The 24136-nt window shown below is 41.6% G+C and overlaps 1 protein-coding gene across 4 annotated transcripts in view; it reads left to right on the top strand.

Annotated features, from left to right (window-relative positions):
• Positions 1-76: 76 nt before the first annotated feature.
• The window catches only part of PWWP2B (PWWP domain containing 2B), a 41914-nt gene continuing 17854 nt past the window's right edge, over positions 77-24136 (top strand). Inside the window, exons 1-4 of one of the 4 annotated variants that reach the window (XM_054034416.1) lie at positions 133-223; positions 3049-3442; positions 17395-19051; positions 23158-23229. In XM_054034416.1, coding sequence (XP_053890391.1) covers positions 3300-3442; positions 17395-19033 — 1782 coding nt within the window. In that variant the 5' untranslated portion in view covers positions 133-223; positions 3049-3299 and the 3' untranslated portion in view covers positions 19034-19051; positions 23158-23229. Of the gene's footprint in view, positions 224-315; positions 525-3048; positions 3443-17394; positions 19052-23157; positions 23230-24136 lie in introns of those variants that run through there. The other 3 variants (XM_054034413.1, XM_054034412.1, XM_054034415.1) reach the window with 3 other exon arrangements.

Raw genomic sequence — 24136 nt, 5'->3', positions numbered from 1 at the left:
CGCCAATCCTGACGCGCCACTAAAGCTTGTCAGACTCAGCAGTCACAGTCTCTAAAGCAGGGGAGGCGCTTCCCCGCCCGGAGCGGCCGGAGCGGTCAGTCCTGGGGAGCGAATGCAGCATTTGGCCGCTAGAGGGTGCGTGTTGGAAAGTAAATGCCACATAGTAACCTCTCTAAATTGTCAAACACTGTAATTGTTAAAGGGCTGGAGACCGATCGCCCAGGTAACGTGAGCCCTGGACTTTTCTCTTATTTTCAGTGCCTTTGCAACGATTGTCATGTGTTAAGTTTTAATACTGTTTTGGATTTTTGTTTTGCTTCGGTTTTGTGTGTGTGTTTGTTCTTCCCCCACCCCCACAGCTTTTGGCTGCTCCTTTCCGTTTAGATCCTTATTACAGGCGACTCCAGTGCGACTAACTTCAAACGAATAAGCAAAGCAACCCTCTCCTGTTTCTCATGGTCAAACATTGACCAAACAAACTTAATCGAGATTGAAGTAATCGAGTAAACAGCAGCAACAACACTGTAAGTTCAGTGAGCCCACAATACAGTTTTATGAATGTGTTCTATGCATTGGTGGCTCACACCAAAAATGGTTTTAAAGGTATTAAAGAACTGCAGTATTTAGCTGAGGTGAGCTGAAGCTGTTCCTTTTGAATCCCGCAGATAATCCAGTTATTCGGGTTTAGAATTAGTTTTGATTGAACTGCACAGTGTTGTTGTTTTTAATTACCTTTGTTACTATAAAAAAGACAATTGGAGAGGAAACTATTTTTCAATAACATTTTTCAATGAGTTTTAAAAATAACTTGTTTTAATCTGTTAAACTAAATATAGTAGGAAAATATATTTTTCTATCACGATTTTATAATACTTTAGTCAAACTGATCAGTAAAACACAGATTTTAAAATATCAGCAATGAATAGATGGGTCCAAATAAAAAGAGCCTACATCTTGTCATTTTTTCTTTGACCTAATATATTGTAGAATGTGTCTCATTTATTACTTTAATTATCTTCACTACCATCTTGCTATCCATCCTGTAGTTTCTCATTAAAAAGAAAAGCTATTGTTTACTTTGCAAACAGGAAGTGCAACTTATTTTTTTTTTAAATATGAAGATGTAATTGGTAATAATCATGGCCTTCAATGGTCTCTTGGAATATATATGTAATCACAAATTCTTTCCTGTGAATGTGAGTAAAAGACTGGTTTCTATTTCACAGCTTTATTTAACTGAACTATTTCTTGTACTGTTGAATTTTATATAAACCATAATGATTATTGAAGAAAAGAGATTGTTGTAGGCATATATTTAAAGAAGTAATGTGATGGTGGGATCTCGGATGGACAGGAAGGGCTGATTGACCTTGGACCCTTTCTGAATGCAGCATTGCTCAGTAAGAAGCAGTTAGTAGTTGTCTTTTCATAGTTACACAGTGTATAGGCCCACTAGAGTAACACTTCTGGAACAGTTTGGTATATGTTAAGTCTAGAGTAAGATTTACAACCAATGAGATTCACTCAGGACCCACAACTGGTAGCCTTTGACTGAATATGAAGGGAAAAAAAGTAGCTTTAACCTTCTTACTTTTAATCTAATGTGCTTCCAGATGAAACTGTTTTTTACTTCCTTGTTGCTTTGCCTTGACAGGCCTAAAAAGGAACCTGACCACTTGCCCATTGAGCTTTTGTTTGATTATTGAAAATAACATTGTTGAAATTGCTATTTCTCTTTAAATATATTTTAAAGGAGCCTGTTCAGTGTTGATGTGAGGACTCCCCCAGGAAAGAAAACGTATTTACTTGCAAATTCAGTGCTATATATAGAAGAGGTTTTTTTCACATGATTTATAGTAGCCACCTTCTAATGCAACAGATTTTTGCTCTACTGTCTGCTAAAAATTCCCCTTTTCTAAAGGTACCTCTTTCTTATTTAAATGAATAAGAACGGATTTAGTTTTTCCAGTACCACAATATATCATTTAGAAAAAGGCATTCTGGAAAATGGAATTTATATCACTGGAAATTAAACTAAAATAATAAATCCAGGTTTCTAAAGGCAGTTTTGCTCATTTGGAATCAGACACCTCATTTGGGATTAATTGTAAAGCAGTTTTTACTATATCTTTTACGCGTGATGAAGCATTTTGCGTTGTGTATCGGTGAGGCATTTGAAATCTCACACATAATTTGTTGAAATTTCACTCATTCACTTACAATTTGACACTCCTGCAGGCTGCAACTCTGTAGGAGCAAGCTTTTGAGTTATAAAAATTTACTGATTGACAGGTGCTGAGAAAAGTGAGCTGTTCTCAGTGTCCTAGGAAAGCAAATTTAAGGTTGCAGTTAACCCTTTAAATGGATAAAAGTGACTTGCTATATTTGCATACTTGTCAGCATTTGAATGCCATTCAGACAGCTTTTAAACACCATTGTAATACATTTGAGCTAGGATATCTTTTTTAGAGCAGCTGTATGGGAACATCTTATTGAGCTTTAAAAAAACAAAGACTGCTTCTTTCCCTCCCACATTTACATAGGGACAGTCAACACGTATGGATTAGGAGTAAATGATGGTGTAAATTATCTTCCTAAAGAACAACTTGGGCCAGGAAAATTCTTTAACATATCTAAATAGCCTAGTGAGGATGATATAATTATGCCCTACAGGAAAGGTTGGGGCAGAACTGGAACATCCTTAATCTAGGCTATTAACATATTATTGCATATGGAGTATTCATCCTCCTGGAACCCAGGTGAGGGAAGAGAGGGTGACTCCCCGCTTTCAACGTGCTATGAATCTGATTCTCCTGCAGCCCAATGTAGCGCAGAGGGGATACGCACTGACCCTTTAACATGCTGCTGAATATGGTGCTGTGAGGGCAGAGCGGAGACCCCCTGGACACTTATGTTACTGATGTGGAATTGTGGGGGCAGACAGGGGACCCCCTACCAGGCCCCGCCGTGAGCGGCAGTAGCCGCCGTAGTGTCTTGCTGGCATGCTCTTCTCCAATAATCACCCTGAACTGTAGCCAATTGTTGCAGGATTCGGCCGTGGAACGTTCCCGGGAGGGAAGCATTGTGACGTCAGCGCACCTACTAATCCTCCCAATTGAGGGGGAGCCTGGAGCCATGAGGTCATCGCAGCGGCCAGTGTAGCCATCCGGGCGGCGGCAGCGGCGGGGGAGGGGAGAGCAGAGAGCGGAGCAGAACGGGCAGCGGGCCCAAGCGAGGCCGACTGGGAGCCTGCCGCCGCGCTCCAGCTGTACTGAGGCGGACGCCGAGCTCCTGCAAGCATGGAGGAGGCTGAGGCGAAGGAGCTGCAGGTTGGCTCCTGGCTACCCGTGCTGGTGGAGCAGATGGTGAACGACACGTTGGTGGTCACCTTGAGCTGCGGGGAGAGGCGCTTCACTGGAATCCTCCTAGACTGCACTAAAAAGTAGGAGCCCTCAATGCTTTGATTGTTACCCAAAATATTTCCAAGGGTGATAATTGCAACTGTGAAGTTTTTCTCTATAGAGTATGGCCTGCTGCTGCACAGAGAGATCAGAGCAGCTGGGGAGGAGGAGGGATTAGGCCATAATCAGATTAAAGAGTTAAGGTTGCATTGCACATTGCAGGTGGGGGAGGGGAGGAAAGGGGAAAAGAGGGGGGGCGTTCTTCTAAAAAAGCAAGCTCTGGATTTGGTTTCATTTTCTTTTCAAAAATCCAATTTGGAAGGAGATTTTCAGAGGGTGGTTATCCAGTTACACTGCAAAATAAATCTGAAAATACTTCCAAGTGACCATTTTAGAGGCTTTGAAAAGAAGAAAAACCCACTGTGAGAGTATTTTAAAGTAACTCTTTTTATGGGCATAGGTTACTAGAAAAAGTGTGGCCCCCATCAAGCAGGGGAATTGACTACATCTGTTTAAGTGCTATCACTGTCGCAGAGGCTGCTAGAGTTAACGTTTTGTTTTGGAGCAGAAACTGCACATTTGTCAAGAAAAAGGTTTGGTTGAATAAAATTATTGGAACTTGACAAAGTTCTTCTTAATGATGTTACGACTGTGCAGTAAGTCTGGGTGTGCTGGGTAGTGGTATGATACGCTTATGATGTCAGAGACTGCCATAATTATAGACTTACTTTCTTTGTTCAGGAATACCATATGCTTCAACAGCTTTATCTTCTGAGGAAACTGACCAGTTACTTTTAATAATGCAAAAATAAAAAGGGTATGGGCATATGAGTCATGGGTTTTCTAGAACACTATACAAAAAGGATCAGTTAAGTAAAACACTTTATTTGCCATGTATTTGGAGCTAATATGCTCACTAAAAATTATTAGTGTGGTAGCAAGTCTTTGATTAGTATATAAGCATACAATGGTGGAATACTTTTTATGTGCATCAAGTTAACATGTGCTCAGTATTTGCCATGTAATCTCAAAACTGTAACAAATGATCTGTTAGACATAATGAAATGTGTAATAGCCATTTAGATTGCTGGTTAGCTGATTCTTATTTATTGTTAGTGGAGGGGTTTTTAACCTAGTTAGAAATCAATTTAATCACACACAAATATAAAGGTTTGTTATTTTTAAAGTTTCATATATGCTATGTTTTAGCCAATTATCTATATTATGTCTTTATTTAATCCTCTGGTGTAAAGTCCCTGGAATACATCACTGCAAGATAATAGGATCCTTCTACTAGATGAGTGGCATGAGAAGAGAAAGTGGAGGCATTAATCAAACATGTCTTGGCTTTGCTTTAGTGTTTTATTTTCCGAGTGGGCACTGTAAATGTGTCCTGCTTTTTGAAGGCCTCAATTTTTTCCTTAATACATTCCTAGACTTTGCTATGGGCTTTCCCCCTCCCCACCCAGCAGTGCAAAACCATTATCCTTTGACAATTATCCTACCGGTATTATCTCTTAATTACATGTGCCAGAAAACATTAATACTAAAGTCATGTGAGTTAACATATGGCTTCATGTTAATTTTATCTATCTACCTCATTGTCTACAGTATGTGAAAGCGCTCAACTCAAACATTTTAAACTAAGATGCAGCTAAATGGGTGTTCACGTGTTTTCCTTCTCATTGTCCAAGTAGCCTGCTAGCATTACTAATATCAAATCTCCCTAGAAATCCTCGCGTTATGTAGTCAGCCATTGGAGAAGGACTGCAGCTTTATTGATTTCTCTCTGTCACTGAAGACTCTGAAGCCAATAATGTAGGTTCAATTCCAACATTTGAAGCTTTCCATTCTGGAATTTCTACAGTGATCTTGTTACCATTCTTCTGCCTTCCCTCAGAAGCTTGCCCTATTAAAATGCTAATGCTTTTCAGTTTTTGTTGCTCATCTTAAATACTCAAGATGGTGTTTTGGGGCTTTGTTTCTTTGGTGTTTTGTTTTGATTGATTGATTTATTGGATGGCCTTCTGATGTTCTTCTTTTCTTTAATTTTGGTTGTGGATTCTACTGCAGCAGCAGGGTACCATGGCCATGTCTTCTGCCACAGTGCCATCATGAATATATTGTACCCACCTTGAAGTGGTCAAGACCTCTTCTGACATTGATAGTAGTTGCCCCTGAAACTCGTATGCTAATTTAATTGAGAGTAGGGGTGATGTTCACACACAGGATGCTTTATTTCATTACAATGATCTTAAAGAATTGTAAGACAATTAATAATAAAATATTCTTCCAGACAATAATGCTTGTTGTACTATTAACTTTAAAACTTAAAAAAAAAAAAAAAAAAAAAAAAAAGATGGGCAGGATTTCATTTCTATTTGTTCATTTGTATTTACATTCTGAGCTAGGGCAGACTGATTATACATTTATTGGGTAGTCATTTTCACTCTGGCAAAATTTGCCAGTGACTCCCTGGACAAGGGACATGTGAAATGAGACTTTTTATTCTCCATTTTTACAAAATGCTGAATAGTTATCACTTCCCCAGACCACTTCAGATTTTCCATAATCTTTGGGGCCAGATTTGCAAATGTATTTTGGTGCCTTGACATGCAGGTAGGAGTTTTTAAATTCCAAAATGGATTAGGTGTCTAACTCCTATTGTTTTTAATGACTGCTACGCACCTAACCCATTTAAAACACTTTTGAAAATCCCATTAGAAACCTATTTGCATTTTTGGGCACTTAAATGTCTTTAAAAATATGACCCTTGGTCCTAAATCACTTTTGAAAATGGGATTTATGCTTCTAAGTAGTTTTGGCACTCTTCAAAATTTTACTTTTGGTGCCTAGCCTTTTTTTTTTTTTTTTTTTTTTTTTTTTTTTCTCCCTTTAACCTTTTGTGGTGATTTTCCTCTTCAGTGGGAACAATAAGCTACTTCTCCATTTCTAATATGCCTCCTTTAAGGCACTTAAGCTAGGTGTATGCTAAAAAAATTTGTTGGCGTAGCTGTCTGTCAGGGATGTGGGGGGAAAAACCCCACACCCCCTAACCAACATAGTTGTGATTGTAAACCCCCCCCCAGCGTAAATGCTTCTGTTGGTGTAGTTAATGTCATTCGGGGAGGTGTTTTTACTATGCCTGCAGAAAAACCATTCTGTGGCATATGCTGTGCGTACACTGGGGCTATGCCAGTATAGCTGTATCAGCAAAGGCTGTGTAATGTAGATGAGCCCTTAGGATACTTTCAGAATTAACCTTAGAAATGGCAGAGGGGATGTCAGTGGAATGTTAATGTATGTTCACACTATCACCAGTCCACAAGTTCCTGGCAAAATCAGTTACCTTAAAAATAATCTGAACTTGTGGAGTCCTCTCTTAAAGAGGGTAAAAAACCTCCAATTATCTGACAAATCAGATACCCACATCCTGATGATATTTAACTATACAATCACATAGCAAAAATGGATGTATTAAAGTCTCTTTCTGATAGGGAGAGGGCTAAGGAATCCAAAATGGATTTAAGGCAAAAAATTGGGTTCTCTTTCCTGATGTTAATTAGAAATAGGGTAACGTGGACCCCAAAAAAGCATTTCTTGTAGAACTTTCTATTTCTTTGTGATGATTGGTCCCATCTTGGTGTTTACCTGCTATCACAAAGCTAAACAGAGGTACTTCTGATGTCCATCTTTAGTCTCTTTTAAAAACAGAAATACTGCTGAAGATCTTTGAGATGACCCTTGTGATGTTCTGTTGATTCAATAATATTGGCTATGCTTCAGCCATCTTGCAAGGAGATTCAGTAAAACAATTGGGAGCCTAACCCTTTCCTTTAAGTGAGGTTGTGTTAAGGGGTGGAAGATAGCTTTTTTTTTTTTTTTTTTTTTTTCCCCTTCCAGCATCTAGTAGGGATGAGAAACTTTTAATCACTCTAGCTGGAGGCTGATATGGAAGAGGGAATCCCTGAGCCATGTACAGTACTTGGCTACAGTACATCGCAGTTAGACCTTTTCAACAGGGTTTGGATTATGGATCTTGTTGGTTGGTGAGTCTCCCTTCTTGCAGGCCCCTGCTTAATATTCCAGTCAGTCTACCTAGCTATAGGTGAATGAATATTGTGCCATATACTGGAGTATCTAGGTACCAATGGGGCTAGTTCTCTTGTTAGTAGGTGTCCAGTAACCATCTCATACCCTTATTTAGGTGCTGACCTTGCAATAATCTATACAGGGAGACTCCTAGCTCCTTGTGAAGCCCCAATTACTTCATTGGGCCTCCACACAGATATAAGGGTTCTCTTGTGTGGATCAGACTGGAGGATTGAGGCCCTACTGCCATGAAAACTTTGGCCAAGATTTTCAAGGGTGACTTGTGGGATCTCATTTCTGAGTGCCAGTTTAGACAGCTTAAAGAAGCTGGGCACTCAGTAACTTTTGAAAATCAGGCTGCTTTACAGTGTCTCAGTTTAGGCACCCGAAATCACTAGTTGCCCAAAAACTTTAAGGTCAAGATTTTCATGGTAGCTTTCAATAGCACAAAATAATGGACACTAATCTTGCTTATCTGTTGATTTGGCTACTGAAAGTAGAGCTAGAACATGCCAGTGAAGAATCTGCACTTATTCCGTTGCAGTGGAAGATGGATCTATTTACAAAGCAGATGCCTAATGTAACATTGAAGTATTAGATTTTGCTTCCATAAGAAAAGTTCAAACTCAAGCAATACTGTTGGTCCCACAAAAAGCAAGAAAATTCCTAGGATTGTAAAGCCACTTAATGTCCTGTTGAGAACAAGGGGCTAGAGCAAGACTGCATCTGAAACCCTTTACATATTGTGTCCCTATGGCCAAAGCTTGAAAAATAAACTTGCTTGGAAGTTTCCTTGGGTAAATGCCACTGAGTTCTGCAGAACCTAAACGTTTTACTTTTCTCTTTTATTTTGGGTATGAAATTTCTAATGCTTAGGTTCCTGCGCTGATTAGGCTTCAACTGAAGTATTGTGTCCAGTTCTGGGTACCACATTTCGGGAAAGATATGGACAAACTGGAGAGAGTTCAGAGAAGAGCAACAAAAATGATTAAAGGTCTAGAAAACATGACTCTGAGGGAAGATTGGGTTTGTTTAGTCTGGAGAAGAGAGGACAGAGGACATGACAGTTTTCAAGTACATAAAAGGTTGTTAGAAGGAGGAGGGAGAAAAATTATTGTTCTTAACCTCTGAGGGTACGATAAGAAGCAATGGGCTTAAATTGCAGCAAGGGAGGTTTAGGTTGGACATTAGGAAAAACTTCCTAACTGTCAGGGTGGTTAAGCACTAGAATAAATTGCCTAGGGAGGCTGTGGAATATCCATCATTGGGGATTTTTAAGAGCAGGTTGGACAAACACCTATCAGGGATGGTCTAGATAATACATAGTCCTGCCTTGAGTGCAGGAGACTGGACTAGATGACCTCTTGAGGTCCCTTCCAGTTCTGAGAGTCTATGATTCAGCCCTATCAAGGGGGTGGGTCTTTTCTGCTGCTGCTTAAAGCTTTAATAAAGAACAGCAGAGTGAAAGCTGGCCAGAGTCCTGTCAAACTTTGTGCTACTACTCAGGCCTTGGCTAAACTGGTGCTGTACAGCGCTGCCACTGGCGTTGTACAGCTGCCGCAGCGCTGTGAATTGCCAAGTGTAGCCAAGGCCTCAGAAGCCTGCTGGCAGCAGTGAAACTGACAAGATTCAGGCAGTTCCATGTTGCTGTTTGGGAGGTTTAGTTGAGCAACAGGAGCTATTCTTCCAGAAGAAAGTTTGGAGTGGGGTGAGGGTGGGGTGGAAAGATGATGGGAATAGAGTAGATGCCGCAGCCAAAAGTTAGAGGAAAGGGAGAACAGAAGAGATCTCACCCCACCTTGCATCAGCCAAGAAATGTTGCATTCATTTCTCTCCTCTAGTAATTAGAGGGGTTCTTTTTGTGGTGGGGATGGTAGGTTAGCACTCCACATGTATCAGAAATCTACTCTCTGGAGGCTGAGATTAAAGCTAAAACCTCCCAGCTGGGTCCAGGATGGAACTCTGCTAGCAAGCCTAGCACCCTTCCCTTTCCCAGCATTGGAGGGGTGGGCAGGGTGTGTGTGTGTGTGTCTCGCTCTCGCGCGCTCTCTCTCTCTCTGGAGAATAAAGGCCTGCGTCTCATGTCTTTGGCTAATAAACACAGTCCTTTGGGGGTATATGTGGGGCTGAGGGGGAAAGAGGAAGATTGATGCAATATGAAAGAAATGTGGTTCTGGGAGGGAGAAGTGAAGGGCAGTGAAAACAACATGGAGAAAAGAGACCTCATGATCTATTGTAGGAATAAAGAGAGTAGGGTAAAACAAGGAAGGGAAAGGTGGTGTTTTTAAAAACTGAAAAATCTAGGGAGGTGTAGTATGTTTAAAAAAAAAAAAAGCTAAGTAGAAAGCTGACTGTGAGTGCTATAACTAAAAACAGTACAGAACTGTTTATTTCTTTCAATATGTGGTGTGTGGCTTTGGGAAGTGTGGTGGCACAGGAATCTTTCACCCTGGCTAGTAGGATTTACCCAGACACCTTTTTTCTAAGCCTTGCCTGTGGCCATCAGCATCACAGGAATTTGCACATCCAATCCATATTTCTCTGACAGTGAAGGAACAGATGTTTCTCTTCAAAGGAAAATACCATTTCAAGATCACAGCTTCTGGACCTAAGCTTATGTAGGAAGCATGAGCTGCTGCTGCTTCCCCCACCCTCTAACCATACACCCCCTTTATCCTTTAACTCATGCACTGCGAGGAGGGCATAAAAACAAAACAAAAAATGGTAATCGTGTATAGGTATAGAATAATCTTCCAATAAATGCCTGCGCTTGCCTGCATATGGGGACACTTTTTAAAACAACATGCACTCAGACTTTACTGGGACTGACTATAACTCTTATCAGTTCAAAACACTGATTTCTGTGTGGATTTTGGTTTGTCATCTTGAGTTTAATAAATGTGAAACCCAAGTTCACATCCTAGCGTAGTATTTACATTAATGAAGGACTATAACCTGGTTGACTGCATTTACAATGTTCTTGCTAGCAAGACTGGCCAGTTTTGATGTAATCTAAATTATAGAGCTGAATCTTAATTATGTGTGGGTTTAAACATTTCCAAAACAGAGGATGGTGTTGCCTGTCTCCAGGGAGAGAGGGGATTGAGGAAATTATAGTTCCATTTTGGCTGTGCATGTCCCAGAAGGCTAAGACTAAAAACTGAATTCATGTCCTGTAGTACTGGTGCCTATAATACCCAGACCCAGGCTGGTGCCTGTAATACCCAGACACTTTCACATGCCCCTAAGCTCAGAAAATGAAAATGCAGAGTCTGTTACTGAGCAGATTTGAATATGCTGCATCAATAATGACATTTTATATATCTGCAAGTTGTTAAGTAATTTGTGCAGGTCAGGAGAAAAAACTAGGTTTAGCTAAGTTTGTTACTCTGTGTAAGACTTTATTAAAAAATGAAGTGTGGTAATGAAAGTATGTTTCATGAAATGTACTTAATATTATGTAGTAGGTGATAGGTTTTAATTATGCAGTTTATTTGAAGAGTCCAGAAATTTGTCCAGAAATGCCAGTCCAGAAATTTGTTCAGCTGCAGGCTGATCAGAATTACTTTATTTTCTGTGTGGGGTTATTTTTAATCGTTCTGCAGCTAAACTTGTCTAGAGTAACTTACATTTGTAGCAGTTTTCCAAAAGAAATAAGAAGGTATAAAATAATGTAAGTTCTACTCATTGAGTGCCTCTATTAAATCACATTAGCCTATTGGTCACATGGCCTTTTTTACATTTGTGATTGAACAGAGGGGAGTAGCGTATGGTGATGAGGGCCGTATAAGTATCTAGAGAAATGTAAGGACTAGTCACTATGAACTCATCCTCCCTAGCTCCTTTGGATGAGTGATGGGGCTGGTAGATGGTCAGAACTTCACAAACTGGGGAGTTGGTGGCAAAGGCAACACAATCTTTGGACTTGCCCTCTCATCCCAAAGGTAAACTGGTAGGGAGATTTGAAAGGAAATTTTTTTTTTTCTTCAAAACTAATTTAAAAATCCCCAACATGAACAAAGCAAATGTAGGCTGACTTTGTGGGTAAAAGCAGCAAAAAATGGCTCCTCAGGATAAAATAGTCCCCTCAGTTGTCTCTCTTGGATTCAGACCATATACTACAGTACTATTACTTGCCCAGTAGTCTGCAGTACTATGGTATCTTGTCCAAAGCTACGAGACACAATAAATACTAGGGGAATTCTGCACCAAAAAAATAAAAATTCTGCACAAAATATTTTAATAATTCTGCATATTTTATTTGTCAAAGTAACACAATTTAATCATGCCAGTTTCATGTTGATAATTTATATCAAAATACCTGCCAGCAACTGTCTGAAACAATACAGATGACAAAAAAAAGATTCAGGAAATGTTTTTTGGACAAATAGATTCCTTACTAGGCCTATAAATACAGAACTCTGAGTAATAATTCATTTAAACTACAATATAGAAACATATTTCCCGCACCCCTCAGAAGCAGTGCAAAGGCTTGGGGGAGTCAGGAGTAACAGAGGAGCTGAGGGAGAAGGAAGTTATTGGTGGGGAGGAGCCTGGGGATGAACTTGGAGGGTTGTTGAGTGTGGGTGGTGGGAGAAGTATGGAACAGGGTGTTTTTTAGGCAGGGAGGGATTGTTAGGGAGCTTCCACCATGCATTCCCTAGCTGACCCCAGCCTCTCTCAATCAGTCAGCAGCTGGGGCTGGCCCAGTAGTGGCTGCTCTCTGTTCTGGTGCCACAGTGGCCCCTAGTGGGAGACAGGCATAACTGCAGCACCTTTCCAGGGGAATGTATTTTCCGCAGGGAATGGGGGAGGAAAATGCATGGCACATGAATTCTGCACATATGCAGTAGTGCAGAATTCCCCCAGGAGTAAATAGAGAAAATTGTCTTCTCTTGAGGGCCTCAATTTCACTGCCATTGCCTTCACCACCAATCTGAAGTTATTTAAGATATAAAGAGTTCAACTTCCACTTGCTTTGTTTTGTGCTATAATCCTCAAACAAATCTTTGGGATGGGAATAAGCTCAGTCAGACTAGAAAGATGTTGCCAGTCTGTACTTAGCTCATTTCAATGCAATTATGATTGTGGTGGCAGCTTTATGTAGGCAGATCCAAAACCAAAATGATCAATTTAAACTCCCATCTGGAAACCAACCTGAAAGACAAGGTACACTATGGTGCTACCCCACCTTAAGTTTCCCAAGGCTTTGTGTAGCCTTGCAGAGAGTGCATCACCAATACTCTAATCTCGGTGTGACACGGCTGGGGACAACTATGAACCTTGCTACATACAAACCCTTTCCCCAAAAGCTGTCTGGGCCATGGCAGCTGCTACCTGAGAATGCTGGAGCAACCAGGGATCTAAAATAGCCCCTGAATTGCAAATCTGAGTAATTAACAGTCTGGGCAGTCCCTCAGTCAGAGGCTTGTAGTTTCTCCCAAACCACCAGCATTATTTGAGACTGGGCAAGGCTGGACTTCAGCCAGTCAAAGGATTGAACTGCTGCGTGGGGGCTGGACATATGGCAGCAATGTGACTACTTCTGGATTGCACAGAGCTGACATTAGGGACTATCACTTTACTACAATTTTGTATAGAGCCTAGCGCAGTGAGGCCCCAGCCTGGTTGAGCCTTCTGGGCACTACAACAATATAAATGTTAACTAATTGTCAGCTCAACCCTTATTGCAGAGCTATCCCTTGATTGGTTTAAGGAATGGGTAAAGCACAGAGGGTAAGCCCAGGCAGACCCCCATTCGTTCATACTAGTTCAGTGACTTCACTAAACTTTCTCAAATCAGGGACCTGATTTGATTACGCGCACTCGCACTCTCCGGCATTGCAATCTGACCGTATATCAGTCTCCATCTGCTGTAGCTGGCTGATCTTTACCATTAGCACTGTTTATGGATCTTAATTACTCTTTTTTTAAATGTTTTTTACTTTACTATGATTGTCAACTTTGGGATGCAGATTAGGGTACTGAGGCTCATCTAATCAGTGCCAAACTTACTAATTGTAATCCACAGTTCTGATGATTCTCCCCAGAAACTGTTGTCTTCCCACTTCTCAGGAGAAGTTTAATACCTGAGTGCTAGGCCATGGGCTACTAAAACTTCATTACTCTTGCAAAACATGCCATAGCAAAGTCACTGACCTTATAAAGGACTGGATCATAGTAAATTTACTCATGCGCGTTCTGGTGATTTCAGTGGGATTGCTCATGTGAGTTAGGCTAGTAGGATCAAGCCTTTAGAGAATCGACAAGGCCTGAACTTGCTTGCTTTAATGACTCTGGTAGTTCTGTTTAAACCCTTGGGCCTACTTGTAAGAGTAAGGTAAACAGAATTTACCTTCTAATGGAGTGGAATAGAGGAAAATTCCTCCATTGCATAGTTTTATTTGGTCAAGCCAGAACCGTTCCACTTAACTGAATAAATAAAGTATCACACAGTTCCGACCAAAGCTGCGTGAATAATAGCACTATATTGGTTTCCATTATAAGCTCCACTAATACCTCAGGTTCGATGCGCAACTTATAGTTGCTTTATAGCAAATATGTTAGCAGAGTCTGTCACTTTAAAACTTTTAATTCTCAGGTTTGACTTTTCTTTTTTCGTAAAGCTCTCAAAACAAAATAGCTTAGTTTTAAATTATATTTTGCAGGCAGTTTAGTTCTTTTTCCTGTAGACTAAGCTAATTTTCTTCTAATTTGGAAAGTAAATGTCACCTAGACAAGGTATCTAAATATAAAAATGGTCAAGATGTCATAATCTCTCTGCAAGTAAATGGAAAGGAAATGTTCTTTCTAGAAAAGGCAAATTAAAACTTTATTGTTATCCAGTTACTAAATTATTTGAATTCTTAAAGAACAAACAATAGCGATGAGTCGGTGCCAAAATTAAGGGCCAATTCCTGCTTTCGTGACTTATGGAAGCAATTTCTTTTTTTCCCTGGTGGGTTTTCTCTCTCAAATCAGGTAAGAAGGGTTTGGCCTGTAATTAACAATTTCTGCAAAAACAAAACTGAAACCAGTGTACAGTTTCCATAATAAATTGGAGTGTGTGCATGGTGGTTAATGTTAGGAAGTGGGGGAGTGTCAGTGAGTTTATAAGGCTATTCCAGTCTTGGGAAGAAAGCCACCATCTCTCTTCTTTAATATCTGATTGTATGCGACCTCCGCTAATGCTCCTCTAGGAAGAAGTGTTTCATTACTTTGGTGTGCAGCTGTCATCTGAAACAGCAGTAGCCTAAAAAGATCTGCAGTGAGAGTGTGAGGTTTACCCTTCCAGCAAAAAGTTCCACCCTGGGGATATGGTGCTGAGAAAGAAATACCGCAACCTTACCAGTCAGGTCTGAAGGCACCTACTGGAGGCAAAGCAGGAGATGCTCCTGGGTGATCAGCAGCATGTGCAGTCAAACTGAGTCAGCTTGCCTATTCCAATTCCTCGCAGCCAACTATACTCCTATCCCCTTGGGTTCTTTGTGCTGCTGTCTGGAAGGGATTGGACATGAGGTTGAGGGAGTTTCCGTACTTCTCAATTATTCTCTGAGCTGGGGATGCCAAAGCCTCAAAGAGAATTGTGGGATATGACAAATGTCTTGTAGAAACTCGTAGGATCAGGGCCGGCTCCAGGGTTTTGGCTGCCCCAAGCAGCTTCCCCCCCCCCCCCCCCCCCCAGGCCACAATCATGATCATGATCTGCGGTAGCAATTTGGCAGGAGGTCAAAGTGAGGGACCGTCCGCTGAATAGGATAAAAATAGCTCATCTAGGTCTTTGTTAGAGAGGATGATCACCATTACAAGGAGAATGTTGCCTGCTTCCAATCACTTAAGAATGGAAGGCCTTTCTATTAGTAAAGGACAGTTGTTTTAAAGAAGGTCATTGCTGCTAAAACTGATCTTTGAATATAAAGTGCAATAGGGAATCTTCCCCCAAGTCCCAGTGGTGCTGAGAGCCATTGAACCAAACTGTCAGCCCTCTCTATGATGGAAACCACTTTAAGCCAGGGGATGTGGCAGCACCCCGAGTTCCAGTATTTATGCCAAGGCCTGGCTTGTCTCAAAGTACATGGTGAAGTACATTTTAGAGCTTAAAAATATGGCTACATGTTTCATGCTATATTTCTTGTTGGAGTCAAAATATTGGAGAAAAGGGCTGAATTGGAGTTATTAAAAACAAAATTTTGTGTTTGGGATGTCTTGCTGCTGAAATTTGATCCAGAAAGAACACAGCTTGGCTCTTGAGTTTTCAGGCCCACAGAAAAACTATTGTATTCCTTGTTAAAGGAATACATGTCGTTTCATATATGGAACCATTGAGACAATAAACATGGAACCTCATGATGGCCTTTTTTAAGAAGTGACTATTTTACAAAGAACTTGCAACTTACTTATTCTTCAGTCTGTCAAGAACAGCCTGGGCATTAATAGGTCAGTGGAACATAATGCTCTCCTGGCTTAATAAAACCTAAGCACAAAGTAGAATTTCATATTGCAAAGAGTCATTTTGTCAGACTCGTGTTCATGGAAAATCTGTCTCCCATTAATCCTTTGCTGCTGTTCTGCAGAGAAAGGTGAATTCCCTCTTTAGACAGCATTTTTCATACTGAAGCTGTAAACCTTCAGAACGATAAACTGATAGTTTAGTGTGCAAAGCACAGTCCTTGGCACGTAATTGTTAACCCTGATCCTGAACAAGCAAGAAAATCCTGAAGGCCAGGCCAAGGAACAGAAATGAACCACTGCAGCAAAGTATATCCCAAACATGTGGGTAGGGAAAGGGAGGGGAAAATCTACAAAGAGCTGGTGGTGTGATGAAGCAGTGTTTCTACTCGTTGTCTTGGCTTTCCATTCCCCACAGATGTGACACTGGGCCTTGCTTGGCTAAGACTTCAGAGATTAGCACAGATACAAAGTCTGGTCCAGCAACATATCTGTTGGCGCAATTGGCTGTCACTATTCAGAAGAAATCTATGGAAATAAAATGTTACATACTCAGTGTGTGCAATAGTGTAATATTCAATGATAAAATTTGGCATTGCATAAATGACATTTTCTGCTTGATTTGGCTAGCTTGGAGAAATAGGAAGTACTCAGCGGCGGCTCCAGGCACCAGCGCTCCAAGTGCGTGCCTGGGGCGGGAAGCTGCGGGGGTCGCCCTGCGAGGGTGGCGGTCAGGCAGCCTTCAGCAGCTTGCCTGCGGGAGGTGCCGCAGCTTCAGCGGCAATTCGGCAGTGGGTACGCTGAAGCTGCAGGACCGGCGGACCTTCCGCAGGCAAGCCGCTGAAGGCAGCCTGCCTGCCGTGCTTGAGGTGGCAAAAAAGCTAGAGCCACCCCTGCAAGTTCCTTTTTTTTTTTTTTTTTTCCCTCTCTTCAGAGAAGTAGATGAATAATGGCTCAGGGTGAACGTGCTTGCTAGTATAAAAACCCCATGCTTGAATGTGCAGGCTGGGAAATTACTCATTCAGTGACCTGGATTGCACGTGCATGTGGCTCAACTGTTGCATAGTAATCTGAAAACTTACTCTCAAAAGTCTAGCATACTGAAAGATTCGTTAATAGTGTCCCAAAGACTTGCAGGGTTCTACTCTTCTATACATCATCTTTTCCATGGTATTACTGGCCTGTTGAGTAAGGCTGAGAATTCAGTGCAGAAGTCACGTTGGACTTTCCACCCAAAAAGTAGATTATGCGCTCTGTATGTTTTGAGATGGCACTTAACAGGATAAAATCAGCTGCTGTTTCAAAATGAAGGGAAAATATTGACTTCTTAGTGCGTTGGGCAAATATTCTTTCAGAAAATGGCATTTTTTTTGTAAGTTTAATTTTTGTCAAAGAAACCTCTTTCAAACCGTTCTGATTTGTGTATTTTTTTTTTTTTTCCACACTGCTATAGGTCTGGGTTGTTCTGTCTTCCACCACCTTTGTTGCCAAAGCAAGAGGAACCTCCTGCTGATGCTTGCACTAACTGGGTTCCTGAAGACAGACAGCCTGTGAAGGGTGAGACTGAGTCACCGTTTTCTAGTGAAAAACCTCCCAAAGGAAACCATGATGAACAGGTTCCTCCTCTTTTGCCACCTCCATCACCAGGCAATGTTCCTCCTTACCCTCCCTATTTTGAGGGAGCTCCTTTTCCTCCTCCCTTATGGTTAAGACACACGTATAACCAATGGGTTCCTCAGCCACCACCAAGGACTATAAAGAGGACAAAAAGACGGTTGTCACGAAATAGAGACCCAGGAAGGCTCATCATGAGCACTATTAGACTGAGGCCCAGGCAAGTGCTCTGTGAAAAATGTAAAAACACTCTGAACCCAGAGGAAGCGAACAAAGCCAGGCAAAATGCTAAAACAAGGAGGAAGCTAAGTATTCAGGACAAGGAGCAAAAAAAGCACAGTGATTCTGATTATGTGGAGAAAAGGAATAAAAGAGAAAAGAGGGAGGAAGACAAATTTTCTGGGGAATTAGTGCATCGAACTCCAGTTATAAAAATATCCTACAGCACGCCACAAGGTAAAGGCGAAGTTGTGAAAATTCCCTCCCGGATTCATGGCTCGGTTAAACCGTTTTGTCCACAGCGGATATTGCAGAATGGAGGGGAGGACCAAGAGGAGAACAGAGACTCTGAACGATATCAGGAAACCAAATGTTTTATGGATAAGTCGGCAAGCAGCCAACTTGCTTCCATTCCAAAACTGAAATTAACTAGGCCTGTGCATTCCAGTGCAGATGTTCCACCTCCCAAAATCAGACTGAAACCTCATCGAATAAATGATGGTCAGAGTGTTTCCATTTATAAAGCAGAACTTATTGATGAGATAAATGACCTTCAGAGTAGCAGGGAGTCCAATCCTTCTGTATTTTACACTGATGAATCTGCAGATAGAAGTTTAGCAGAGATGTCTTCAGGGAGTTCAGGTGACGATGATGACTTCAAAAGATTTCCCCAAGGTAAAGATGGACATGATAACTTGGCTTTTCTTATGAATTATCGTAAAAGGAAGGCAGATTCTTCTAGTTTATCGGTGTGTAGCAATGACAGTCTAGATGAATCCAAATCCTCTAGTTCAGAAGTAACATCACCAGAAATGTGTGACTTTTTACCTGGTGATGATGCGTCTGTCTCTTCATCTTCAAAAGATGAGCGTAAAATTGTGCCACCATTAACAGTTAGACTACATACACAGAGTGTCTCTAAATGTGTCACTGAAGATGGAAGAACTGTTTCAGTGGGGGATATTGTTTGGGGTAAAATTCATGGTTTCCCATGGTGGCCGGCACGTGTTCTTGACATAAACCTTAGCCAGAAGGAAAATGGAGAACCTTCCTGGCGAGAAGCTAAAGTATCATGGTTTGGTTCTCCAACAACCTCATTCTTATCTGTTTCAAAACTCTCTCCTTTCTCTGAATCTTTCAAACTGAGATTTAATCGTAAGAAGAAAGGGATGTATCGGAAAGCTATTACAGAAGCTGCAAAGGCAGTAGAGCATCTGACCCCAGAAATAAGAGATCTCTTAACACAGTTTGAAACATAACTTTGCCTCCAGTACCAGGTGAGTGCATACTGGACTGATGCTTCCTGTACTAACGTTCTTGTACAGCTTGCATTTGTCTTATTGTCATGTCTGTTCTTATTTCACTTTGTTTTGTCTTTAACCCTAATCTTTTAGGCAACTCAGACTTCTTATTCAGAGGTCTAGAAACCCATGTGTAAGTGACCTTTCAGAGGGGTGTGAACCTGCAGCTCTCACGGACTTCAGTGAGACTCAGGAAGCAGCCCCTTAATAATAGTAGGGGACTATGGGCCAATTTATTGCTGTGGGGAATGGAGCATTGTTGCTCAGGGTGGCCACATGCTACCTCCCAACCAGCTATGCTAGTGAACAGCTACTGTACCATCTGGACAGATGAGGGCACAGACATGTAATATGGGATTCTAAATGCGGGTATGTGAGAAACAGACTCATGCAGTCTTGTTTTGACTCTGACAGTGACATTGTAGGTAAGTGACTTGACTGTCTTTGTTTTGTCATCTAAGTACAGATGGGTGTAATAATACTTGCCTACCTAACAAAGGTGTAATGGCTATTGATTGACTGTACTTGAATATGCTAAAATTCATCCTGCTATGGCTGAAGACCTAGTGGCCCCTAGGCACTTAGCTGCTTTGGTGAGCTGTCCCTTGAAAAAACACTTCATGCGTAGACATTAGTACAAGCAATTGGCTTTAATAATCAAAGATGCTCACGATGGCCCTCTCTCTACCCCCTTCATTCTTCTCGAAGTCTGACAGTCCACTTGGGTTTGCTTCCTTCTGCAAAAGATATTCTCTTCTTTATGTGTCTCACTTTAAACTACAATAATCACATTATTTGTCCTAAAGCTAAGAACAAAACACTTGGTTCCTTTTTCTCTGGCAACTTCCTAAAAGTACAATACCCTGGGTACTACTAAGAGAAGGTGGAAGGGCATCTACATAGTAATCCGTTCTTGGGAACAGCTGAAAGCATAATATTGGTTCTCCTATGTGACTGAAGAAGAGAGACTTTCTCTCTCACTGCTAAGTTGTAATATGCGTGTCTGTGATCAGTCTTCAGTGTTTAAAATTACAAAATGTAGCAGAAATTCAAATAGCTTTATTATTTTAATTGTAATTTGCATTTTATAGGCCCTGTCCCTGCTCCAATTGAAGTCCATGGCAAAACTCCTGGTGATATTGAATAAGATCAAGATTTGTCTCTTGCATCCTGCTGATGATGGCTATCATGCTAAACATGACCACATCCATGACACTTACAGATTGGGACCTCAGTGAAAGATGTTTAAACCAGGATAGAAACTAACCCCCCCTCCCCGAAATAACAATTCTGTTAGAAGAAATTTTCCTCTCTAGTTTTGTGTTCTGGCTCCCATAGAACTCAGTATTGATTCATCACTTTGTCCCTTATTTCCCTCATTTGCCTAGTTTAAGAAATGTGTACACAAGCCAATGAGATTTTTTTCCCAAGTTTCTAGCATGAGGACACTTACTCATGATTATAGCAATATTTGACTACACACTTCAGCTGACTTCAACTATTGGGACTAAGATGGTAAATGTTGGTATAATCCTGAGGCAGGCAGGTTTGATCTAGAGGAAAATGAAGGGAAATTCCACTGACAGTTTGCTTTTGCAAACTTATTCTGGATAGTTAAATCTCCAAAAACTGCACTAATGAGAAGCGCTGGTCGTTTTCATCCTCCATCAAATGTGCCCAGCTTATTTACCTGAATGTGAGAGAGACCCAGAATTCTCCCTTTTTCTTTGTACCATTGTGCCAAATTCTCACTTCTCCTAGGTAAAAACGCTAATTGAGCTTAGAAAGGCCTTAAGGCATTCTTGGAAACTTTCTTTACCTTCTCTCTACCCAAGTGCCTTATCTGACTCACCTTTTCAGTCCTCTGCTAAAATTATCTGTCAGTCTCCATGAGAAAATACTAACAGTTGTCAATAACTATCTGCTAGCTGTGCCATAACATAATTCTGTACCAACCAGGAGGCAGCCATCACATCTGATGACTTGTCAGGAGGGAAAGGGGCAGGAGATCAAAGGTCATTATCACTTGGATCTTCAGTGTGACAAATGTGTCTACTAATACACTGTACTGCTCCTACACTGGATTTTTCTTGTTTGTGGCTCCTTTTTCCCCCACTGTCTTGCTTTTACATATTAATGCATATCATAAAATTAACTCGTTGATGATACCTTATTTGAATACCTTGTCTAAAACTAGCTTTCTGTCCCTTCAGTGGGACAGAGTTTCATTGCTTTCTATGAATTTTTGTGAGACAGAACTGAAGTTTTTGGTAACTGACTACTTTTTTCCTTTTCCTTGCTATAGATCACAGTGGCAATCAGTCATGCCAGGAACAACTTGTTTGTGTTGTAAATCAAAGTGTGTCCTTTTTTTAGGAAGTTCAGAGGTGACAGTATTTTTTGTGTCTCTGATACAGTAATTAACAAGCTACTAGATGGTTCGATTAGTCTTTCGCCCCTATACCCAGGTCGGACGACCGATTTGCACGTCAGGACCGCTACGGACCTCCACCAGAGTTTCCTCTGGCTTCGCCCTGCCCAGGCATAGCGGACCAAGGAGTCTAACACGTGCGCGAGTCACAGGCTCGAACGAAAGCCCATGGCGCAATGAAGGTGAGGGCCGGCGCGCGCCAGCTGAGGTGGGATCCCGAGGCCACTGATTCGCGGAGGGCGCACCACCGGCCCGTCTCGCCCGCCCCGTCGGGGAGGTGGAGCATGAGCGTACGTGCTAGGACCCGAAAGATGGTGAACTATGCCTGGGCAGGGCGAAGCCAGAGGAAACTCTGGTGGAGGTCCGTAGCGGTCCTGACATGCAAATCGGTTGTCCGACCTGGGTATAGGGGCGAAAGACTAATCGAACCATCTAGTAGCTGGTTCCCTCCGAAGTTTCCCTCAGGATAGCTGGCACTCGTCCGTCTCGGGCAGGTGGCTCGCTGCTTCACGGCAGGGAGTGTTACAGCCCCCAGGCAGCAGCTCTCGCCGCATCCCGGGGCTGAGGGAGATGACCGCCGCCGCACCTTCCCCCGTGGCCCCCTGCCCCCTCCCTTCTGGCGAGGGTGCGGTACGGGGGCCGTGGCGGGGGACGGGTCCCCCTGCTCCCGGCGCGACTGTCAACCGGGGCGGACTGTCCTAAGTGCGCCCCGACCGCGTCGCGCCGCCGGGCGGGGAGGGCCACGCCAGGGTGCCCGGGGTCTGCGGCGATGTCGGCAACCCACCCGACCAGTAATTAACAAGATTACGTAGCCATACTTGTAATAACATACTTTGTGCCATTGCAAAAATGGGCTCATTAATAGTTGAGTGAGGGGAGATCTGTTTACAAACAAAGTCCAACAAAATCCAATAGAACCACATAACCTTTATAATGAGGAGTCTGGTGGCACCTTAAAGACTAACAGATTTATTTAGGCATAAGCTTTTGTGGGTAAAAAACCCCACTTCTTCAGATGGGGTTTTTTACCCATGAAAGCTTATGCCCAAATAAATCTGTTAGTCTTTAAGGTGCCACTGGACTCCTCATTGTTTTTGTGGATACTTACTAACACATGGGTACCCCTCTGATACTTGGCACATAACATTTATGTTTACAATTAAAGTAATTGGTATGATCAAATTAGATCAATAAGTAAAACAGTCACTCACCTGTCAGAAGTGTTCTTCTGTTAACCTTCTCAAATACCTTGGGTGGCTTCTGGCCTATAGGGGATGGAGAACACGTGGGGCAGTTACTGGAGACCACAATATAGAGTCTACAAATGCAAAATAAGCTGAATACATGTGGATTCACTTAAAACTAGAGCTGATCAAATAATGCTAACCATATCTGAATACATTATTTGACCAGCTATTACAAAACAAAACTTCCAGTTGGCAAGGTTAATTAGCACTATTTTTTGCTTTCCCTGCAAAATGTACTTTGTGGGTGGAGAGTTAAAACCTTGTCATTAAATCACCAATAAAAATATGGCAACAGGTCAAGGCAGAGTAGTAACCTGTAAAATCCAATTTCATAAGACACTCTTGATTCAGCAGATAGTTAGGAAAAAATCTCCCACTAAACATGTTCCCATGTCTCTTTGCAGCTGTCTTTGTCTTGCTGTTTGAGAACTGGTGGCTTCATAAATATCTGTTGCACGGTAACTAAATGCTTGTAATATACAGACTCTTATTTCAATGGTATGTTTGTTTTGGTAAGCATTAAAACTCAGACCAACTTTGCTGATTTTGCTTTTAAGATTAAAGGTCTTTGTAGTGGCGACTGTAAGTTAGACAAGTCCTGAAAATAATGGAAGTGTCAGAATAGTGGATGATATTTAACCTTAAATCTAAATCCCTATTTACAGTAGGCCGGCTTGAAGGCCTGTGTAGGGCATTTTAGCAAGGGTCATGCTGTAAATGGAATGCTTAATGGGGGGTGGAAGCCAAAATGCAGTCAAGTCTTCTGTCGGGATTGCTTTCAAAGGCAGACCTCCTTGCGGTAGGGTGGGAAGAAAAGTGGGGGAAGATGGTTACCTCTAACTGTATTCTGTGAAAGACACAAAATATGGATCTTGATTTGTCTTGAGCAAAGGCAAGCCTGTATTCACTTGCTGAAGTCCCAAATGGGGCAGAAGTTGTACTGCTATTGCTTTTGGCATAGCTTACTTTTAAGCAAGCTTACAGAAATTGTTGGTTCTGACACTTTCAGATTATTTGAGCAAAACCAGATCGGGTTCCAAGGATGTAACCAAGTTATATTTATTGACTTGGCTTATGAAAATCATTCTGTATTCTCCCCCAGCCCACTTTCATAAGTGCCTTCCACACTAGTGATAAACTTGTAGGAGTTTATCACTAGTGTGGAAGGCACTTATGAAATCACCTATAGTAGATATTAATGGGGAAATGGGTCTTCAGCAAGACTGGCTTCCTTTAACATCAGAAACCAAACCACTGAAGATGGATCAGTGATTGAGGGAGGGGGTGCAGCCTATATGTAAGTTACATGAAACATGTTTCTATCTAGGTAATTTTACAAATGCATGTAGCATCTTTCTCTTTATTAACTCAGATTTTACACAT

This window comes from Malaclemys terrapin, chromosome 7 (assembly GCF_027887155.1).
Source record: "Malaclemys terrapin pileata isolate rMalTer1 chromosome 7, rMalTer1.hap1, whole genome shotgun sequence".
Classification (NCBI taxonomy): domain Eukaryota; kingdom Metazoa; phylum Chordata; order Testudines; family Emydidae; genus Malaclemys; species Malaclemys terrapin.
Note: the sequence above shows the minus strand (reverse complement) of the source record. Positions and strands in the feature narration are given on the sequence as shown.